Source organism: Cottoperca gobio, chromosome 20, assembly GCF_900634415.1.
Source record: "Cottoperca gobio chromosome 20, fCotGob3.1, whole genome shotgun sequence".
In the NCBI taxonomy this organism is placed as follows: domain Eukaryota; kingdom Metazoa; phylum Chordata; class Actinopteri; order Perciformes; family Bovichtidae; genus Cottoperca; species Cottoperca gobio.
This window is the reverse complement of record NC_041374.1, coordinates 6,884,215-6,908,245: the sequence shown is the minus strand read 5'-3', so window position 1 is coordinate 6,908,245 and position 24,031 is coordinate 6,884,215. Positions and strand designations below refer to the sequence as shown.

At 40.7% G+C, this 24,031-nt stretch overlaps 1 protein-coding gene across 2 annotated transcripts in view; it reads right to left on the bottom strand.

The window, feature by feature from the left end:
- Positions 1–23,225, bottom strand: part of sh3kbp1 (SH3-domain kinase binding protein 1) — a 31,466-nt gene extending 8,241 nt beyond the window's left edge. The window contains exons 1-7 of one of the 2 annotated variants that reach the window (XM_029457877.1): positions 23,026–23,225; positions 15,241–15,398; positions 9,469–9,583; positions 8,343–8,449; positions 7,164–7,302; positions 6,956–7,035; positions 6,020–6,109 (exon numbers count right to left, since the gene is read on the bottom strand). In XM_029457877.1, coding sequence (XP_029313737.1) covers positions 6,020–6,109; positions 6,956–7,035; positions 7,164–7,302; positions 8,343–8,449; positions 9,469–9,583; positions 15,241–15,398; positions 23,026–23,029 — 693 coding nt within the window. In that variant the 5' untranslated portion in view covers positions 23,030–23,225. The remainder of the gene's footprint in view (positions 1–6,019; positions 6,110–6,955; positions 7,036–7,163; positions 7,303–8,342; positions 8,450–9,468; positions 9,584–15,240; positions 15,399–23,025) is intronic. The other variant, XM_029457876.1, reaches the window with a different exon arrangement.
- Between the last annotated feature and the right edge of the window lie 806 nt (positions 23,226–24,031).

Here is a 24,031-nt window from a genome sequence, read left to right as displayed (position 1 = left end):
CATATATTCATAGAGCTATGTTAATTAACAAACATAGTTAGTTAGTTCATTTGTTTTCAACCTAACTAAAAATAATAAAAATGAAGATATCCATCCATCTATCCATCGTCTGCCGCTTATCCGGGGTCGGGTCGCGGGGGCAGCAGCTCCAGTGAGGAACCCCAATCTTCCCTTCTCCGGGCCACATTCGCCAGCTCCAACTAGGGGATCCCGAGGTGTTCCCAGGCCAGTGAGTAGATATAATCTCTCCACCGAGTCCTGGGTCTTCCCCGGGGTCTCTTCCCAGCTGGACGTGCCTGGAACATCTCCCTAGGGAGGCGGCCAGGTGGCATCCTTACTAGATGCCCGAACCACCTCAACTGCCTCCTTTCAACGTAAAGGAGCAGCGGCTCTACTCCGAGTCTCTCACGGATGGCTGAGCTTCTCACCCTATCTCTAAGGGAGACGCCAGCCACCCGTCTGAGAAAACCCATTTCGGACCACTTGTTCTCGTTCTTTCGGTCATGACCCAGCCTTCATGACCATAGGTGAGGGTAGGAACGAAGATCGACCAGAAGATCGAGAGCTTTGCCTTCTGGCTCAGCTCTCGTCACAACGGTGCGGTAAAGCGAATGCCCCCGCTGCTCCGATTCTCCGGCCAATCTCTCGCTCCATTGTCCCCTCACTCGCGAACAAGACCCCGAGGTACTTGAACTCCTTCACTTGGGGTAAGGGCTCATTCCCTACCCGGAGTAGGCAATCCACCGGTTTCCTGCTGAGAGCCATGGCCTCAGATTTTGAGGTGCTGATCCTCATCCCAACCTGCTTCACACTCGGCTGCGAACCGATCCAGTGACTGTTGAAGGTCACAGACCGATGATGCCATAAGGACCACATCATCTGCAAAGAGCAGCGATGAGATCCTCAGGTCACCGAACTGCAACCCCTCTCCTCCACGACTACGCCTCGATATCCTGTCCATGAAAATCACAAACAGGATTGGTGATAAAGCACAGCCCTGGCGGAGGCCAACATTCACGGGAAACGAGTCCGACTTACTGCCGAGTATCCGGACACAACTCTCGCTTTGGGCGTACAGGGATTGGATGGCCCTCAGAAGTGACCCCCTCACCCCATACTCCCGCAGCACCTCCCACAGTATCACCCAGGGGACCCGGTCATACGCCTTCTCACATCCACAAAACACATGTAGACCGGTTGGGCGTACTCCCAGGCCCCCTCCAGGATCCTTGCGAGAGTGAAGAGTTGGTCCGTTGTTCCACGTCCAGGACGGAATCCGAATTGTTCCTCTTCAATCAGAGGTTTGACTTTCCAGCACCTTGGAGTAGACTTTACCAGGGAGGCTGAGAAGTGTGATACCCCTGTAATTGGCACACACTCTCTGGTCCCCCTTTTTGAATAGGGGAACCACCACCCCGGTCTGCCACCCCCTAGGCACTGTCCCAGACTTCCACACAATGTTGACGAGGCATGTCAACCAAGACAGCCCCTCAACAACCAAAGCCTTCAGCATTTCTGGAAGGATCTCCTACACCCGCTGCTTCCACCCTTCGAGTCCATCGGTACCCTGCAACTGTTTCCAGAGTCCTCCCGGATAACATAACCCGGAAGGACTCCTTAATAAAAGATAAATATTTTTAATTTTTAAATGGAGTCAAGTTAGCCGCACTGTGTGGCTCTTTTAGCTAACAATGACCATCTTAGTTTCTTAGCATGCTAACATTTACTAATTAGCATAACCAAGCAAACCAGCTGGAGGGATTTTGGTCGTAAACCGAAGTAGCCTATTGGAAGAATAAAACTTTTACTTAAGATAAAACTTTATTGATCCAGAGGGAAATTATTGTGAAGCACCAGCAGTGCAATGTAGGAAAGAGTGAAAATATAAACAAGGTAAATGGTAAGGATCATAAATTGCTCATATCTGAAATACATCAACATATCTCTTCTGACCTGATGTCGGCGCTAGATGAATTATTATTATAATTCATCCTGAGGGAAACATCAATGTCTGAACCAAATTCCATAGCAATCCATTAGCTAATGAGACATCTCACTTAAAACTAAAAATGTCAACATTATGGTGGCACTACAAGAAAAGCAAGGGTATCATCAAAGTTAGTAGGATTCATTGTCTGGGGGACCATAAATGTCTGTAAGGAAATATAAGTCATCAGTCAATAATTGTTGAAAAATGTACTAATTTCCCAAATGAAAGAGTAAAAACTGTCAAACACTGAAAGACAACAATAAACAATTCAATTAAAAATGATCTTTGTCCAGTGAAAAGCACAGCTCCAACTTAACCAGCTAATAAGAGAGGATGAGATCGGATTTAGAGCAAAAAACACCGAGCTGACTTCATGGTGAAGGGTGTTAAAGGAGCCGTTGTGTTCCGGCTGGACGATATCCCTTGACAGTGTTTGTGGAACCAGGGTGGCTCTTCCACAGGAAAACACACACACAACACACACACACACATTCACAAGACCCAGTCTGTTCTGAAGACACAGCTGTGCTCTGTTCTGTTCAGCCTGAGAGGAAAAAAAAAACCCAAACCACCTACCCAGCCAGCTTCTCTCCTCTCTCTACACCCTTCTTCTTCTTCTCCCCCCTCTCTCTAGTCTAATGAGACCCATGTGATGCCACAAGCATTCAGACATCATTACAACATCACAGAGACATTTCGATGTCCCAAGTATCACATGTTTCTGGGCCTCTTATAGTCAATAGGGACTGACCAATAAGAGTTTCTTGATGCCATTAGGGACAAAACTATTTTTGGAAGGACTCAGACAGACAGTGAGACAAATCATCACCACACAAAAGAAAAAAAGGGAACCATTTTCTTATTTAGTGTAGTAGAAACCTCACACCCTACAGCTGCATGTACTGTACTGTACACCTGGCTGTTTCAGAGCGGCAGCATTGTAAACCAAAGTGTGACCAGAGCCAGGAAATGTAGACAAGATTAAAGCATGCATGATGTCAGTTTGCTGAAGTAACGCTACTATAGGTTTCGCAGGCTCTGTATGTAAGTCCATTTCAACGACACTAACGTGGTATTTATGAATTTGTGAGTGCAAGTGTTCTACATATGCTGATGTTTTTAGGTCTCAAGCCTATGGACGTGACTTTTATAACCTGCATTAGAAGTTGTTTTGCCCACATGGGGGCAGCTAAACAACATCGACATACTATCTATCGCCTTATAAAGTTATTATGGCAAAGATGCAAGCAAACAGTTGCATGTTTACACTTGGTCTGTCTGCTGTTTGGTGCTGAGCAGATGAATTGCTACTGCCTGCATTCATGAAACGACGCCGATTCTAGTGGTGAGTTGAAGGCCTTGAAACCGAGACACTAAAATATTCTCTAGAGATGAAGAGCAGGGTGATGATCCTTTGGATATGTCACTCCAAGCAACCCCATTCACATTTTACATTCAATTCAAATAACTACCTAAAGACACCAAACATTTCTGTACGCACTACGCTAGTGCTTTCTTCTGAGCCCTCTATTGTTCCACTGAATGTGAGGAAATTATCACTTCTTTGGCCAAGGTGAATACATCCACAACAGAGACCTGTACTACAAAGCAGGATTTGAAGTTAGCGAGGTAACTTCAGTGTTAACTCCAAATGTTCAGTCCTTCGACAGTGGTTCACTACTTACCGGGGTAGATCACCATGGTAACTTATGCTTCTCCAGAGCAGGTTATGTTAGGTGTGCAAGGTGTACGATAATACGAAGAAGTTATAGGCCATATAAAGTCATAAGTTTGTCTTATTCTTCAGCTGCAACCCCGGTGATGTAAAATGCACTTGGGAGCAAATAAAAAACTAATATTGAGAAAATAATTCAAAGCGGTAAATAGGTTTACGTTCCGATCTAATAAACAACCCACAACATACATAAAAGTACCCGGAGCAAAGTAACACAAGGCAATGTATACATGATGTGGCTCTTTAAGCACACAACACACAGTATATCAATTCAAATCATATATATTCATTTTGTGTCCATTTCTTGAGCCGTGCGTCATAGTGTGAGACGCCGGGGTCACACAGACTGTAGTGTGTTGAACTCGCTTCGTATCACAGTCCTCAGGTACTTGGTCCATTGCATAGAAATATTTTTGAATTGCCCAATAATTCAAACCAGAGGGTGATTTGAAGAACAAAGTGCTGATATCTCCGTTGAATGGCTAAATATAAAGCAGACTTTCTTTCGTCCTACCATTGAGTAAGCCTGGCAGTGGACTCTGTTTTAAGGATCTAGACTAGTAGCTTTTTTTTTACATGGAGGACTCAGCTGATCACAAGGTTAAGTGACTTTGACTCATCGCGTAGAAAAAATCTGGAGGAAACAACAAAAACCCCTTTTGCCAGAATGAGAGTTGACATGTGTTGAATACTGGCACACAAATAGTTGCAATTCTCATCAGCTTGTAAAACATGCAGTTAAAATATACTGAAACTAGCATTCACAATGTGCAACGCTGCTGTAGCTGCACATTGGGAGCCAATTCACAAGCAGCTGACCTTCCAGTACAATTATAAAATTGACATGGCTTCACATGACTCAGCGTCACCCCATGTCCCGGATGGAAACGCTCTGCTATCCTCTCTTCTAGAGCCTCATTAGAGAGCAGAGAGACTCGTCTCACCATAAAGCAACATTACAGCCTCCCACTCAGCGGGACAGGCTGACAAACATCCTTCAGAACAAACTCACACACACCCTTATATGTCTGCAGCAGCTACAGTACAACCAATATGAGGTTTTACATTTGTTTTACATACAGGTTTCACTTTCTTCATCTCTTATCTTCTGCTTTTTTGACATGATATTAAGCAGCTTCACAAGAGTTGTAGTTAAGCCTCAGTGTTGTTTGGCTGCTCAGAAGATGATATTAAGGTTCCAGGTTTGGTATAGTTGGTGAGGTTCGACTGATACGTCATGCAGGAAGCAGATTTTTATTTTATTTTATTTATTTATTTTTAAGAGGTTTCATATTTAGATAAAAAAATTAAAACGAGAAAATGATAAGTCTGGATTTTTATGTCTCGTGATGGTTCAAATGTTCTTCTAAATGATGCCAAGACTAAATATTTGTTTATATCTTTAATAGTCAGGTTTATGGAAATGAACCACAATGAACCCCAATTACAAAACCCAAACCCTTAAAAAGGCAGATATTTGAAAAGGTCTGCAAATAAAATAAAATCTTTGTAATTTTGGTCCACTGACCCTTTAATTTCATATCCATAAACTTCTTTGTATTAATTGTATTTTGACCATCAACAGACACATACCTATTTTTAGAAACAGAGACTTATTTTCATTTATTTTGTAATCTTAATAAGAACATTTCACCTCAAAAATTATTTTCTACATGTGTATTTGTAGGTTTGCACCTTCTGAGTAACTAAAGAGCACCAAAGCTAAACCACAACACACTTTAAGTAGAATGAAAAGCTAAGGGTAAGAGAAGAACAAGGGAGACAAAGGATGAAAATTAAACAAATCAAAAGAGAGAAGAAAGCTAAACCATAAATGAAAAGAGAGGAACAGAAATGGAGAAAACTTGACCCTACCGTCCTGTCCTCTGGTTCCAGTTAGCCACAGACAGACAGAGCTTTGCTACATCAGCTCCGGCAGCAGCAGGAGACAGTGTGTGTGAATATGTAAACGTCAGTGAAAAACTGTATTACCTCCCCTCCTCTCTCCCTCTCTCTCTGCCCTGTGAAGCTCTCACTTCTGCTTTGCTTGTCAAATCGCTGCAGGATGTGTGTGTTTGTGTGTGTGTGTGTGTGTGTGTGTGTGTGTGTGTGTGTGGGTGTGTGTCAACATAAAACCACTTCCTGTGTGCTGTAAAACTGAAACAGAGGAAGGGGAGGAGCCAAGGCTGGGACTTCCTTCCTTTACTGCTCACAATACAATGATCACAGTATCAAAAAATGTATGAAGTAAGTGTGTGTGTGTGTGTGTGTGTGTGTGTGTGTGTGTGTCTCACCTTGTCCCCCTCTGAGTCTACTTCCATAGAGCGTGGTCTGAGCCTGATGGGTTGATCTTTGAAGATGTCACCAAAGCCAAACCCACGGACCTATGGTTGAAATAATGAGGTGGGATGATGCGCAACGAAAAACTAAAGATTTACGCAATATTTAAAGGAACACTTCACCAAAAATCTGTGGTTTGAGTGTCAAATACTGACCCCTGGTGGCCCTGAATGTTTGTAGAATGCTTCGTGGGTGGCAGCTGTAGTCAGCTTGAAGCTGAACAGTTTCAGTGGATTTTAATGGGTTGTTGGTTATTTATGTTTTTATTCCTTTAAAAAAGACGTGTCAAACTCAAGGCCCAATAATATCAATAATATCCAATATATCTATCCTGTTGTAGAAATGTTGACCCTGTTTGGCCCTCGTCGTAGTCCCAGTTTTACATTTTAGCCCTCTCTGTGATTGAGTTTGACACCCCTGCTTTAAAGCAAAAGTATGTCATTGTAAAAGTGCCTGCAGTATTCAAATTAAGTGAGAAACTTGGCAATTAGAGCTGTAAGCACATATGACCATTGTGAAGATTATTGCCTTCAGGTCTGCTGTTGTGCTAACGTTAACATTAGTTTGCTAACAACATTAGCATAGCTAGCTAACGTTAGCAAACTCATATGGGGTAGTTTTGTTTACCTTGGTGTTATTGTGAGGGGTCATGTGGCATGGACGTGTTGTATGCAATGCAATGTATTAAATATATGCTTACTTTATTAATGATAAGCTTGATAAAGAAATACAGTGGCACGTAAAAATGACATAGATGATTCTTTTCTGATGATGGTCCTAAGACTAGTGTAAAGAATTTGTTGTTTTTGTGTTTGCAAAAAATGCAGTGCAAAAGGAAGAAAGAAGAGGACAGTCTCAAATGTTGCAAGATATGGTACATCATTGATTACCTTCTTGGGCTGAATTTCTCCTGACCCTGTTTCTGACCGACTGTCGCCTCCATCACTTTCACTGCCTGGGCTGTCTTTACCTACACACACACACACACACACACACACACACACACACACACACACAGAAGAGACAATACATATTAGTTTACTGATGCGCTGCTGCAAAGGTATATTCAGTTGAATATGTTTCTTTATTTTGACTCACTGGTGCGGGAGCTGCGCAGCTCCTCCTGCGATGTGTCTACAGAGGGTGTGTCTGACTCCGTATTGATCACTTTGGTGAAATTGGAGGGAAACATTCCACTCTTCCCATTTAGAAATCCCTCCCACCAGCCCTCCTCTACCTACGCACACACACACAATACAGCACACAGAGAAACCAGACAAAGATTTAAACAGATGCGCACTGAAGAGTTGTGTTTATGTTCGGGTCACATCAGAGTGGCAGATGAGCTAACCAGAAGAGCAGGATATCTTTTTCATAGAGCATTTTGGCATCAAGAGCGTGTTGCTTTTAACATACTGATGATCACTCCATCACATGTAGTTTTTTATGATTTATATGCTGCATGTGAGGATGTAGATATTCATAGTAGGCTTGATTACTGTATTGGTGTCTTCACATCTCTTGCCCAAAAGATCAAGTAAGTGGATTACATCACACCAGTTCTTTGAACTCTGCACTGGTTTTCTGTGAGTCTGTGAAGAACTTACTTTGAATTACTACAATTGAATGGTTTAGGGCCAAAATACATTTCTGATCTGCTGCTACATAATGATCTGTACAGTCCTTTCAGATGGTCTGGGACAGGTGTGTTCTGTCCACCATTTTTAGCATCCACTTCTTTATTATTATTATTTTTTAAAATCTGTTTATTCGTGTTTCTTTAATATATTGTCTTAAAGGTCCAGTGTGTAGCATTTAGGGATCTATTAGCAGAAATGGAATATAATATTCATAACAATGTTTTTAATTGAAACTGTTCATATCTACAGTCCTCTTCCACAAAGTCCGCCATGTTGCACCACCACGTTTCTACAGTAGCCCAGAATGGACAAACTAAACACGGGCTCTGGAGAGGGCTTTACACACTTAGGGACAGGGAGGGGTGAGCGGAAGGGTATTCAGTTGGTTGTAATCAGCAACCTCTCTGCTGGATGCCACTAAGTCCTACACACTCAACCTTTTTATTTCCTTTTTATGTTTTATGTACATCACTTTGAATTGTTCACAGGTTATTTGAGAGTTCAAAAGATATGATACATGCCAGCCAATATCAATTTTATAACATACTAACATAATCACATAAACACATGAACAAACTATAAAGTCCAACTGGCTGGTTTATAATGAAAAGCTCCAGTAAAATGTAATCAGTCTTACCTCTGCTATGATTTCAATGACGTCTCCTATTTTCAACTCTAGCTCGTCTTCATGCTGAGGCACGTAGCTGAACGACGCTTTACACCTCCGCTTACGGATTTGCTCTACTGCAAACACACACACACACACACACACACACACACACAAACACATTTTAGGCTTACATGGCTCCTGCACTCATCCATAATTCATGATTTACAGTGAGTGAGCAGGTGTTCACTGACTTATTAAAAGCCCTCATGGATGAAGACTGACAGGCTAACCTTTGACCATTTAATTAGAAGACAGTCTTACTAACAAACTCCGACACCAAACGCTTCCCACTGGCCTTGCAGTTGTTTGTCTTACACTCATTAGCCTGCTCATTACTCTTGACTCATTCCACACCAGCGGGGGCATTAAGATGTAGCCCTGTGATTCCTCTTTGATCCACAAGGTGTCACTCCTCCTCATGTTAAGTAAGCGTGCATGCAGTGGTGGAGGAAGTCCCTTTACTTAAGTAAACATTGTTAAAATACTCAATTTCAAGTAAAAGTCCTGCATTGAAAAGTATTCAAGTATAATCAGGAACAATTTACTTAAAGTATTCAATTTAATGCAAGAGAAATGTCAATGTGCCTGTTATACTATTGTATATTATGTCGTTGAATTATTATTACTCATGCATTCATTTAAAAGCAGGGTTTTACTGTTGTAGTTGGTGAATCAATTATTTTTTAAATATATATTTTATATAAGGGTGCAACTAGTGATATCATCCATATTTTCATTATTAAACAATTATTAAATAGTTACCGGTAATTTGATGTCGATTAATCGACGTTTTATTTCCGCTGTACTTTTGAAACATTTCATGTTTTGTGTGCAAAAATGTTAACTTGCAAAGTAACAAAAGCTGTAAGTAGAAAGTGGTATCAGAAGTACCTCAAATGTCCAACACTTGAGTAAATGTAATGTTTCATTCCACCATTGTGTATATGTGTGTATATTGACTGTGTGTACCAAGAATGCCTGACCCAATTCCTTTCTGGCACTAATAGGATCTATGTTTGAGAAGACTTAAACCTGCCTGATGATTAACATGTATGAATGTGTGTGTGACAGTGTGTGTGTGTGAGTTGAGTACCTCTCCGGCCTGGCCGTACGGTGGGGTCGGACACAGGGCTGGCCTGTCCATTGGAAAGGTCCGATCTGATCATGCTTGCCTGTCCTCCATCCCTCTTTCCATCTTTCTTTATCTCCTACAAAGAAAGGGACAGGAGACGATTAGTGGACGAGGAAGATGAATAAGGATGAAAGAATAGGAGGTTCAGGTGAGAAAAGGTAAGTCACAAACACAGAAATAAGATAGGACAGAGAAAGAAAGAATAAAATGAAATGATTTAAATAATCACAGACCGTGAAAGCTGTAAACATAAACATTACTTTCCGTCTAAAAAGGAAACTGTATTATAAGAATATGAGGAGAACTTGACCTGAATGATAAAAACCACAAAACTACCAAAATTATGATAATGATAACAATGGATCACGATTATGACTCAAACAGGTCATCCCACTCGTCAACTGCGTATGAACCGAAACTAATGCACCACATGATGACTCAAACCTGACTTAACTACAACACTGAAAATCAGTCTAAATGCTAATTCTATTTATAGAATAAGATATATAGTTGTACTTGACTCATACATAATAATAAATAACATAAAACTAAAATATGTGAAGGAGGACGCCGCTGATACAGGACGACTATAACCGTTTGCTACATGCAGGTCCTGACTCTGTATCTCACAGTACTCTTTACATTGTTCTACTTTAAGCTCTTATTGACATACATATTGACAATTGTGTCACTGTCATTGTCATGACAATACAATTTTGCAGTCACATTACTATGACAATCGTATGTAATTAATGTAGTAATCATCGGAAATAAAAATAAAAATGAACTCTTTTATTTTGAAACGAAAATTATGAAACGACAAAACACAATTAACTAAAATAAGACATATTTTTTTCACATCCAATTGAAGTATCATGGTTGCACCTCTTATTGGCAAAGAAAGGAACTAATATTACATTATGCTAGGAATATTGGACACCTTATATAATGTAAACACATAAAATAATCTCTTGCCAAGCTCAAATGTACTTAAGCATGTGACTACAATTGGACTAAAATGTTGGTGATAAAATGTGACATCAAATTGGAATAAAAAAGGTAAGAGACTGTCAACAAAGAAGTCTCTGTTGATGAGTCACCCAGCTCTGCTCTGTACTGTTTTGCAGTATTAGATGTCAGTAACCTGGGTGACCCTCACTGTTTACCTGCAGACTCGTAAAGCTCGTCCAAACACAAACACACAAACAGAGTACCGCCGTATCCTTCCCTGCTGCAACCTTTCCCCTCTGCGCACATGACTTTCACTTGCATAAAGAATCACAAGACAGCATGCGAAACTGATCAAGAGAAGCAGTGAGACACAGGCCAACAAATACGCCGAGTGGCAGAAGAATCAACAAGCGGGCAGATGTGGAAACAACAAACAGGGAGGCATTTACAGAGAGAGAGAGAGAGACCCGGAAAAAATTGACATGACGGTTCACATCTCTCCACCACATTAATCATGACACTGTTTCATAAGCCCCGGCCCTGTGGCGAACGCAGCTCAGTGAAGCATAATAGTGTACTGACTCACAGAATCTAGCCCCTCACACACACTCTGGTTGTGAATGGCCTGGTGTGGCGTGAAAGCCTTAATGAGCCTCTGAGATCCAAAAATATCAACAAGAGAAGACGTTTCCTAGACAACAGCCAGCTCATCTTAGACTAAGAGCCATTTTAGGAGCTGCGAAGGTTGTCGGGACGTGATGCTAGAAGAAGAAGCAAAGAAACGCGTCATTCAGCAGAGAAGAGATTCCCATTCTCGGTAATGAAGAGGCCAAGTCAATTCTCACATGTTGTGTGTGCACTCCTCCTCCAACAGGAAGTGATGGATTAATATTTAAGGAGATACATTGTCCTCCAAAACCACAACATGTGAGCACTTGAAAACTGGATAAGACTTATTTATTTATCCATATATATATATATATATATATATATATATATATATATATATATATATATATGGACTTACACATCTGTATTTATATTTAAAAGAATAGTTTCAGCCTGCAGTTACCTTTCCATGACATTTGGTGTTTGCAGTTTGCTAAGTAGGCTAATGCAGTGTTAATGTGCAGATAGAAGCAAAAAAGACATTGATTCTGCAGTTAGAGTGCAGATGGACTTGCTCTAACTCTGCAATGCCCTCATGTACAGCAAAAAACATATAGAGACACACAGACCCGGTCATTCAGAAACTCACATGCACAGACACAGAGCCAAAAAACATTTAACTTGGAGACATTAGCCAACCTACGCAAAAAGCCATTGTTTAGCCTACGTATTCCCTTGTGGTGAAGGAGAGGCGGTGTTTACCAGCTGTTCGGCTTCACACCTCTTAAAAAGCAAAGCAACATAAATTCTAAAATCTGTTATCTATTAAGGCTACTTGTTTTTAAATAATTACAATATTTGTGTTTGGAGCCGTACACTAATGACTGCAAGGTTTTGCAAAAAAAGAAAAGGAAGCTAACTGTACTGTTCTTGGATGCCTTTGTTACTACTTGGACCGCATTCATACACTACTGCAGTTCCTCCTGTGAGGATATGGAGGTAACCCCCAGTTAAAGGAAACCCAGCTGAAAAGAAGAGAGGAAGACAACATGATATCTGAACAGGAAACACCTGCATAAGGTACACTGCAGTGTTTGGTTGTGTTTGACCGTGTAATGCGTAAAAGCCTGACAGCAAGTATGTGGTTTACACTGCACTGCTTTATGGTTAAACACGGCTCTGTGCATCCCCTCTCACCAGACCTCTGACCTTCTTCTTCCAGTCACAGATAATGCAAAACAATGCAGTGTAGCAGGGAACATCCACTGTGTTTAGAGCTACACAATATTCTGTAACTCAGAAATACAGAGAGAGAGAGTATGGGGAAACAGCGTTGTGAAATTATTTCCTTATTGCGCAACTATCACTGGTCATACTGGCACAGGAAGAAAAGCTTTTATAAAGCATGTTATAAAGATTCGTATTGTTAACACAGACAGTGAAAGAACAATTGAAAGATGATTAACAGAAAATATCTGCAAGCATTTAGATAATTGATCAGTATTAGTCACTTTTCTCTTTGTATTTTTGGGACTTTTACTATACAGTATTGGGTTTTAATCGGACAAAACAAGACGTTTGAAGATGTTACCTTGGAATCTGGAAAACTAGAATGAAAATAGTTTTTATTTTCTGACATTTTTTTAGACTAAGCGTTTAACTAATTAAATATAATACGTTGAAATGTATGGTTAAGTTGCACTATCAAGTAAAGAGAATGTCAACGTCAGCGTTCTTTTTGCAACTTTTCAGACATCCGCAGTGACTTTACTTATTAAAAGTGACTAACAGGCAAATCCAGCTGCTCTTCTGCACCATGAAGGACAGTGTTTAGCATTCTGTCACATCAGAGCATGTGATTCTGATTTTCAACACCTGCTTGTCTAAACCACAGAGGTCAGACGATGATAGCACTCCCCTTAAACACACTGTAGACCCCAGACTAGTCAAGACATTTCCACAGACCAATCGAGACTGAGAAAATACGCAGCAGATTAATCAAAAAATGTATAAAAAAATGCTAGTTGCAACCCTAATATTGTGAATAGTCATTTAAAATATATATTAGGCAGCGATGAAACCCAGCAGCTGATCGTGTTTCTAACTTTACCTGTGCGGTGTGGTTTTAACATTTCCCCAGTAAGCAATTTGTTTTAGATAAACACATTTTAAAAAGATAAAAAGTATAGTTAGTTAGACAGCTAATATATAATAAAGTGCTCTAGGCTTTCTATACACATATCTTCCCTAAGCTAGCATTAGTAGCATGCAGTCTAACTATATCTGTAATATCGGTTGCGTTGCTAAATAAACCGTCCTTTCCACATTAGGAAGTTTGTTAACCTGAGCTGACCCTCAAATTATAACTCCAGTGTTCTCAAACAAAAATATAAAAACACCTTTCAAACTGTCTTCTCGGATCAAAATTCAATGACCTTCACCTTAATAATCTTAATAATCTTAATAATCTTAGTGGCGCACCGGAGGGGGGTTGCTTGCATACCATCACCCATCACGTCCTGTCCCCTTTTCAACCTGTCTGTCCACATCCCCCACTTCCTAAAAACACAACACACACACACACACGCACACACACACACACACACACACACACACACACACACACACACACACACACTCATTCTTCAGCAATGCAAAGCTTAATGTCACTGATTCTTTATAACTGCAGTCTTGTGACAAACCAGTCTGGTATTACTGCATTACTCACATCCTCCCTCTGTCTCCCTCTCACACACACACACACACACCCACACACACACACACACCGTCATCAGTGGGACTTCACAGGCCCATTGTCCGGCTCCCTGACAGTGAATGAGAGCTGTGACATTCAGTCAGCACTAAAAAAGCCCGGCTGCACGACGAACCATCTGACAATAGACTGACTTCTTCAGTGCTGTCAAAATGTTAACGCTACTCTCTGCTCATGGCTTGTGGCACTTTTCCACTTCCCCAGCATGGTTCAGTGAACAAGATACTTCCCTCTTCTCATTACAGAAAGAACACTGTTTTACTATACGAGAAGCTTTAACATGATACTCTCACTCCTACATGTTTCTTTTGCTTTGAGCCACAAGCAGGAAGACAATTGGAAGTGTCGCTCTGAGTGCACAGATACTTGATCCATCACCCAAGGACATACGGTATGAATTAAAGCTGCAACTTACAATTATTTTATTATCCCTTTATCCGCCGGTTATTTTCTCAATTATTCAGTTAATTGTTCAAATGTAAGAAAATAGTGCATATTGTCCATCACATGTTCTTAAAGCCCAATATGAATCTTCAAATGTTGCGTTTGATCAATCATCAAAAAACCCAGAGATATTCAGTTTTATGTCATATTACAAGATAAAGAAAGACAGCATGTATTCATTTTTGCTTACATAATGACATAAACTATCAATTGATTATCCAAATAGGTGCTTATCATTTTAGCTCTGAATTGTAGGCCTAACGCAAATATTTAAGAATAAAACATTTACAGGCTTGTGTTTCTTTTTCTCAACTTGTAACTGTTGTGAGGTGTGAGGGAGCTGCAGTCCAAGTTTTAGCAAAACACATTAAATCTGACGAGTCAGCTTGGTATACGAAAGATCGAAAAGTAAAGTCGGAGCGGAGAGAAAGAGGAAGTTATGAGACTGATCAAGTCGACCACACATTTTACAAAAAAATCCTTATCAGTGGATATATTACTAACCAATGAAGTTTCTCAATGTACTAACCAGAAGCCAGTATACTTGATCAGAATTGCTGCGGTTGCGTGTGTGAGGATTTCTGTAACTTTCTGAAAATAGCAGTCTGACATTCAAACCCATTTCAGGCAGTGATTGTAACCTTAATCTAAAGATACATCCACATGGCATAATGTTGTCTCTTTGTCTGATCGATATATAATTGTAATTTCAACCCTAAACCATCCCACTTTCCAAAGAAAAAGTGTAAAAAGATGTCAACGTCTCACCTTTGAATGAGGTGAGAGTTTAAGCACACACAAACACCCCAAGCTAACCATACTGCAGTGACACACTGGAAACTGCATGTTTACTCTGCTGCTATTTATGGGGGGCCTCTTGCGGGTTTATGGAGCGTGTAAGAGACTGAGAAAAAGGAGAGAAAATGAAGTAGGGGGGTATTATTATGCTTACTCACCCTGACAAAGTTATCCGGGAACAGGCCCCTGCGTCCGCCCAGCTCGCCCTCCCACCATCCTCCATCGTCCCGCCGTACATTCACGATGATTTCGCCCACCGTCAGGCTCAACTCATCGTCCTGCTGAGCCTCATAGTCAAACTCCACCACGGCCTCCACTGGGTGACATAGAGAAGGAGAAACAGAAAGTTAGTGTGTTAAAAAAATAAAGCAAAATAAAAGGATCAAAGCATTGCAGAGAGGTCACGTTGTTCCATATTTACTCTCTTGCACCTTGGTTCATTTGGATGATTCTGCCGGTTTTGAATTAGTGGTTCAAAACCGAAAGTGAACGACAGACAGACATATATAAACACACTCAATCCTGCAACGACAACAATGGAATTTTACATTAAAGTGCAATTTACTCTGGATTGCCACACAGCAGAGAAGTAAACTGTATTTAATTCCTCTTGTGTTTCATTTCCTCAAAAAATCAGTAACCTTCAAATGAACACAAACAAATAAAGGCCACTTGAGGGGGAGGTGGAATTACCTGTGCTGTCATAACTAGAATGGTACATTCAGAATAGTGTACATTTCCACTGTACTAATTCCATCAGTACAACAAACTACTCAACTGCTCAGAGTTTCGCTATCAACACGTGCAAGTGCATCCTTGAGAGCATCCACAATATGCTGCATTGCGCTACTAGTGGTGGAAAACTCCACAGACTAACTATACTCTGCTGCAACCTACTGTCAGGGAAACTGAAAGATTGCCGCAGATGACTTTCAGTGAAAGTCATGCTTCAAGATTTTTTCAATGTCACATATTCCAGTGCAATGAGACTCAGAGGTTTCCCAGAACAGTCTACGAGTCGACTTTGAAAGCCAATAGTTGACACTGTGCATCGTTGTAGACTAATTGTTCACCTGTGGTTTCAGTATGGCGCAGTAATGAAGCAGTTGCAATGCCTCCCAATATATATGCCGTAAAAAACGTATCTCCAGCGTTGTGTTTTACGATGCACCTCAGCTTGCGGGGGTCTTCCCCTGAAGAGCGAGAGAGAGAGGAGGGACAGCTCGCATGTAGAGTTGACACATTTTCAGGTCTTACTCTGGGAATTAAGGGTTCATTTTCACCGGGCCAGGGTTGGTGGTTGTTGGAACAGTGGAAGGACATAACATTAACCAAGCCGGGGGTTTGTGAGTTTTATTTAGATTCTGTCGAGTTTCAATGAATGTGTTTTACGATGCTCTGACGGGGGTCGCCCAACCCTGCGATTAAACGACTAGTTAACTATTTTTTGGTAGTAGGCGATGACTACTAAAATGCAGTAGTAGTGAATGCCCTAATAAAGTCTACTAAAGGTGATGAAGAGTATACCTGTACTGTGCTGCACAAGGCTGTAAATAAGGTAGATAAAAATGCAATAGTATAGTCTGTCATGCAAATGTTTACCAGGAAAGAGAGGGATCATGCCCTTTGAGCAGCTGGAAGGGGTATAATGTAACATACTGTATCTATGCAGGAAGTGCTGACTTTCATTAATAGTAGCTTAATACATAGTTTTTTAAATGCGATTGGAATTAATAGACTGAGTGAAAACAGCTTTTTTGCTGTGTAAATGCAAATTGTACTGAATTTAGAATGCAGAAGCAGAAAAGAGGAATATGCCTTACTGTTAATGTTGTCAAATATAAGTAAAAAGAAAACATCTCTAAACATCAAACACACCAACTTAACTCCAAAAAGACCTTCTGACCACTCGTGCAGCTGCTAATAGTTGTACAAATGTACTGAATGTGTCACATCACATATAGCTTTCTTAACTCTAACCCTTTACACACACACACACACACACACACACACACACACACACACACACACACACACACACACACACACACACACACACACACACACACACACACGCACACACACATTTATTGGCTGTCGAGGCCTGATCCTTGTCTAAACTGTGTGGGCAGCTAAAGGGGGGGGGCGGGCGGCGGATTTTTGGGGGTGGGGTAACCATGGAAACAACAGCATAAAAGGGGTAGCTATGACTCAGACACACTGGCTTCCTCCCCAAAACAATTTCTCGCTCATTCATATACGTATAGTATGACATGCACAAAGCCACATGTTTTTACACACCAATGTACCAACAGACAGACTGAGTAAACACCATGACCACCCGATAGAGTGTACACCATGGGGAAGGAGGAGGACTTCCACAAGACATCAATATTAAACAGACAAAGCAGGCGACTGTAGCCCAAGTTGGCCTGGCGTTCAGATGGGGAGGATATGACTCTGGCGTGAGATAACTAAGAGAGATTAGCCACAGATGAGAGAGCAACGTGGCACAAATACCATTTGCTTTTTTTTTTTTGCTCTCAGTTGTGATGTTTCATGGGAAGTGGCACATATCCGTGAGAGTGGAAGTGGGAGGTTCTTCAGTTAGAAGAAGTATGTACAGTGAATTGATAGCTTGTGGCAGTTGTCTTGCAAATCACATTACAGTACACCTGAGTGGCAGAACAAGACCGCACACTGCAGTCCACCCACCCATCCACGTCAGTCAACAACACATACACTACGGAAGAAGACGACAGCTTGTGGCTTTGCACAGAACTTACATCACTGAGTGCAAAGATGGGTGCGACTTAAAAGTGACACAAAGTAAACGTCAAATAGGCTTTAAAGTGGAGCTCAGCCTGGTGTGAAGCGATGCCGAAAGAGTGCAAACTGAGCCTTCAAATATATACTCTGGAAATGATTTTACAAAGCAAACAGCCTTCCTTTTTGTCTATAATATGATGTACAACACAGCACGATGGAACAGATGCGAGCCCACAATGTACTAAGAACATTTGAAAGCAATCTAATGCTCTGCAAAGCAATATGACAATGGCGGCAAACTCATTCTTACAAAAAGTCAGTAAAGGTGCATACATTAATTGATAAATAAATATTAGTTTACAAAACAATCATTTATCCTATATATAAAAGACTTGTGTCTGTGTATGCTTGATTTATTACCTCAGTAAAAGATGTTTCTAAGAAGATTATAGTCTCAATAGCTCATTTCATGTCTCATGATGTCCATTTTTTAAATTAGGGTCCCACTGAGAGAAAATAGACGATAAAGCAGGGTATGCTTTAGGAAGTGGCCAACTTGTGATTTACAAGTCACTTCTTTTATACAGTCTGTGGTAATTATTTTCTAAAGCACCAGTTCACAGCTGAAATTAGCCCCCAACAAAAAAAAGTATCCTATTTGAGTAACATTTGCAAAAAAAAAGGGATCATTCATAGACCTATTTACACCTGGTATAAACACGCTTCCTTAGCAAAGGGTACATAAGTAGAGCCCATGCAGTAGCATTGCATCCCATGACCTGGTAATGCACACTCATTGCATGTAGAGATCCAATCACAACATGTGCAGAATCAATATAACAAGAATGTTTATCAAATACCACTAAAGGCTCATAATCAGATAGCATATCCAGATACAGATTGCATGTAAATACGCGGTGTAAATGGAGTAACAGTGACAAACCAACAGAGAATAGACCCAAGTCTACAGCTAATTAGCCTCATTGCAAATAGCCAAATTGGGATTTAATATCCTGCTCATTTACAGTGGTTATGGTTCAGTCTCATTAAGTATCAGTCATATCCCCTAAAGTAGGCAATGTGTTTTCAGCGGGGCAAAAAAGGCTCAGATAATCTCGCAGTACACTACCTGACAAAACGAAAAAGTGAGCGATTAGCTGGTGAAGAAAGTTGAATACTTATCAGTTAAAAAGCCAGATATCTTTCTCAGGATTTGGTGGATTTTGAAACAGAGCTCAAGGAGGGTAAATATTGGACTTAGCGTACATTCATCAGAGAGAAACAAACAAGACTCGATATGAATGTTTGTTTCTCATGGCTGTATAATGTATTAGCTAACATGTGAATGTAAATATCATAAGTTTGGATCAAACATGTGGAAGAAAGTAACAGTGTGACACTGCTAGACCTTTCCAGAACCTTAATGTTTTAGCCGTATTGGTGTGATTAAAAACTAGCTTAATGTTTGCTCACTAACCAACTTTTCCACCAACACATCCTACTGTAGCCTCACAGATAGTCTATATCAGGGGTAGCCAACGCGGTGCCCGCGCGGGCACTTGGTCGCCCGCAGAGACCACGTGAGTCGCCCGTAGAGCACCATGGAGCTCCGTCTAAAATTTGTATTTAATTGTTTTGCTGCTTTTTTAAAAATCAATAACACTTGAATTATTCTTTATTTTAAAATGACGATATTGAATATAGAATAAAAAAAAACTAAAATGTTTTATGTATATATGAACTTTTTTTACAACAGTGAAAGAAAAGTGTGTCTGTCTCATTTGCGGGGCGACGGCAAAGCGGCACAATTGTGGAGACACTTCGGTACATGTCACAGAAGCTACCATGCTAACTAACTAACTAACTAACTAACTAACTAACTAACTAACTAACTAACTAACTACCAGCTGCAGCACTGCGGGCAGAACAAGCTGTGAGTTAAAGCAGCAGCAGTCTGTTTACACCAGGCCGGTGAACAAGTCACAGAAAGCATCGGAAGCTTCATTTAGAGCTGCAGATTTTTAAATAAAGTACAAGAAAGCCTTTTCCGACGGAGAGGTCTTGAAAGGTTAAATGATGTTATTGAAAACACTGTTCTAAGAGAAGAAGAAAGGTTCTGATGTGATCTCCACTCTCTGATGTTACACAGTTAGTGTTTGTACAAACAGGATATGATTGAAGATGTGACAGTTAATGATTTCTTAATGTTTTTACAGAAGTGATACTTTGTACTAAAATATAACTGGTTTGATTTTGAACAAAATGCTACAAATGTGCTCATTCATACAAAACTGTCAACAAAGATATTTACACAAATATCAGAGATGTGATAACTCTGACTTTCAAATGTTGAAATAGATTGAGAACATAAATAAATAATGTTGCATGTTTAAATATATCTGTGTTTCCTACCATAAATCATTGTTAATAATCATTGTGATGAATAATTAACATTAACATGTGATCAGACAGTCTCTTCACATGTATGAATATTTATTATGATTATTATTAATAATGATAATATCATTAAAGGTGAACCGTGCAACTATGTTATTCATGAAGTTTGTATCAAACAAGTAGCTCTTCGTATTGTTCAGTCCCCTTGAAGTAGCTCTCAGTATCAAAAGGTTGGTGACCTCTGCTCTATATGGTCTCAAATATAGCCTATGGACTATATATAAAATCTAATTTAACCAGAACTAGTTTGATGTTTACACCAACCATGACTGAAACTGCGAACATAACGTACATGGTCTTGTGTCATGGGTTTAGTCATTCATTGTGCGGCCTCTGACAGACAGCACGCCTTGAGAAGACAAGAGACAGAACATCTGAAAATCTGCAGACAAAACAAAACTCCCCCTCAAGTGGTCAAGAAAGAAACACACTCACATACAGGAACTGAGATGGGCCTGTAGCCTCCTCTGAACAGCTGCAGTCAGTTTAGATAAGAAGAAACTACACATACAAACACACCGAACTCTGCAAAGCCATACTGCATTTCACTGGTTCACAGCAGACCTGTATTTAGTTGTAGGTATGTTTCAGTGCCGTCGCTGATGATGTCAAGAGCAGCTGTGTGTTTTCTGTCTCTAAAACATTCATGCTGGACTGAAGCCCACTGCGAGTCAAAGCCACCCACTCCAACTGTGGATCAGATCACAGCCTTTAGCAAATTCCCACACATTAAAAGAAAATTCTAAATATTCTCTTCCCAACTCGTCCTTCCGTTGCATCGCAGGAAGTTGTTTTGTAACAAAGGGTTTGTACTCCCTCAACCTGCATTACATATTTATTATTCCCAGCATTCCCATTTCCCAGAATGCTTTTTGACAACCCCAGAGAGAACTTTGTGCATTCATCTTTGTATTTTTAATGTAGGTGGAGAGAGACAACCGTGACAGCAACAGCAACAGCACAGTACAGCAAAAGCAAGAAAGAGAGTGAGAGTTTTTCAGTTACGTCTTTCGGTTTCAATGTATTCCTCTCGGTTAAGACTAACTACGATAGAGCAAGTAGGCTCCTTTAACGTGTCGACCTGTATAACGGTTGAATATTCGTGCAAATGGTCTCAGAATTTAAATCAAAGAATAAATTCTGAGACCATTTGCACGAACATTCAACCGTATATGTGAAGTGAAGAGTGACTGAAGGTCGCAGTTTTAGACTCTCCTTGAACTCTGCAGCAACAACAGAATTACAGAAAGCTATTCCCTGTAAGTATGCTTTTTTTTTTAAATTTGCTTTATTGTACCTTAGAAGCACCTTTCAAAATAATGTAATCAAGTACAATCAAGTCACCATTATGACCTCAGCAACAAACGATTGAATTTACACATACTGAAAATGATTAAATATGATTTACTAAGCTGTACTGTGTGTTGTTTTTGAATAATAGGTTAAAATTGACCAATAGACAGTAGTAGGCCATTTGGCCACTTACTCCTCTTGTACATAAATCATGGACGGATAATCCCGCTTGTGCGGTGCCCCGTTGACACCCCCACCACCATCCTTCTGGGCAGTGTATATGCATCCGAAAGCCTTTACATTTATAAAAAGGGTTATACAACCTGTGAATGCAACATATGAAAATATAAAAACTACTTTTAGATACAGTGCTTTTTCTAGCTATTATTCAGTAACCTGTTTAAAGGCCCATATAGTTTCCATTTCAGATGATACTGTAATTAGTGGGGCGTATTACAGCCAATTTTGCAATTAATTAAACTACCACATCACATCCAGTGAATGTGGTCTAGGCCCAAAGGGAAAATGCTTGCTTTTCCAAATTGGTCATCCAGCCTTGACAGCTGTGTATAACTGTGCCTGTGAGTGTTTCCCCTGACGCTCGATGTGCAGTGTTTGTATACATGCAGCAGAAACAGAGATCCAATGTAAAGTATGTACACAAAGGGAATAGAAAATAAGTATTTTGGACTAATCTTAACAACTGGTTAATATTTTAGAACATTCACTTGCTCAATCATAAACTCATTTATTTACACTGTCAAGTGAAGGAATGTCTTATAGATCTACAGATTAAAAAGTAACATGAAAACCTCAAGGAAGTACCACCTCCAGCCCTGCATGGCATCTGTGAAATAGGCTAATGAGCACTAAATCTGCAATTGCAATTGTTTTGTATGCGTTTTCAAGTGAGGAACAGCGCAGTGCTGTGGGAAATGATGGCGATGGTGAGAGGAATGTCACAGTCAGGCCTGTTTCATCCACAGAGACAGGGAGCTGGAGAGAGTCAAACACTGTGCAACACAATGGGCAGTCAGACAGAGAGTGAATGTAAACGTGTCAACATCTGCAACTCATCAATGTGATGCCGCTGCTTTCCTGAAAACCCACCCGCACGGCCGCGCTACACACCCACGCGCGGCTTTCTAATCATGAATAAAGCTTCGGAAACACTGAGGAACGCCAAACCCGTGCGGTCACTTACAAACAGTTCGGCTATGTATGAAGCGACGTCAGTGGAGCGGAGGTGAGGTGGGGAGGAGAGGAGAGGGCGAGGAAGGAAGGAAGGAAGGAAGGAGAGAGGCTGAACCCTGCGCGCATCTGGACCGGGCGTTTATTCCAGCCCATCCAGATGCGCAGAGGCGCTGGAGGCTATTTTTGGGCATTCTCTCAATTGGAAGCAAAATGAAAGCGTTGCATCTCACCCATTTATGTGTCCCGGTGTGCTGGTAGTGCTCCTGCAGGCTGGTAGGTAACGGGGAAGGTGGTTGTTTGAGGTTTGAGCCGGACAGAGCCCCAGCCTCCTGCTCGTAATATAGATCCGCTACAGCCGCGCTGAAACGGGAGGAGCGTCTGATGAAACCATATTCCTTCCCCTTTTTCTCTCTCCGGTGACACGGCAGAGGAGAGGCAGAGGGAGGACCCAGAAACACGGAAAAGCGCTGATGAACAAATCTCTCTCTCTCTCTCTCTCTCTCTCTCTCTCTCTCTCTCTCTCTCTCTCTCTCTCTCTCTCTCTCTCTCTCTCTCTCTCTCTCTCTCTCTCTCTCTCTCTCTCTCTCTCTCTCTCGCTCGTTGCCTTCAGGTGCACCACGTAAATTCCGACTGCCCAATTTGCATTACCATCCTAGCCAGATACGGGTGCAACGTGACGTAATTTGTTACACCATGCTCGATGCACTCAGAACAGATGGTGGTGACACGATTACTCGCAAATCTCTATATTTAAATTGGGTTGTTTCGTGAGAAAAACAGATTTCACCTAACAAGACTCAAACCCTGGATAGCCATTCTTTATTATATAAATATAATAAGGACGTCATTTGATGGCTTTTGCATACATGACATTGTCTTGTCATTTGTCATAACCATTTGTATTAATAAGGTGCCAAATTGGAAAATAAATGCATCAAATGAAAAATCTGCCTTTCATTTTCAGATTAATCGATTCATTGTTTTATCTTTAGCAAATATATGGTAAACATCTATTTAAGAGTATACTTAATATTACAAGTGTTATTGTTAAAGCCAGTTATTGATGTTAATTGACTTGATGTGAATTTCTCCTCCAGACTTGAGAAAATACCTGTGGCTCTAACAGATTAGTCTTTATACACATAAGTAATCTATGATGTAGTTTTTCAGCTCTATATTTAGTTAAATGGCTGAAACAAACAAGGATATTCAGTATCTTCTAACTTCTATCACTTC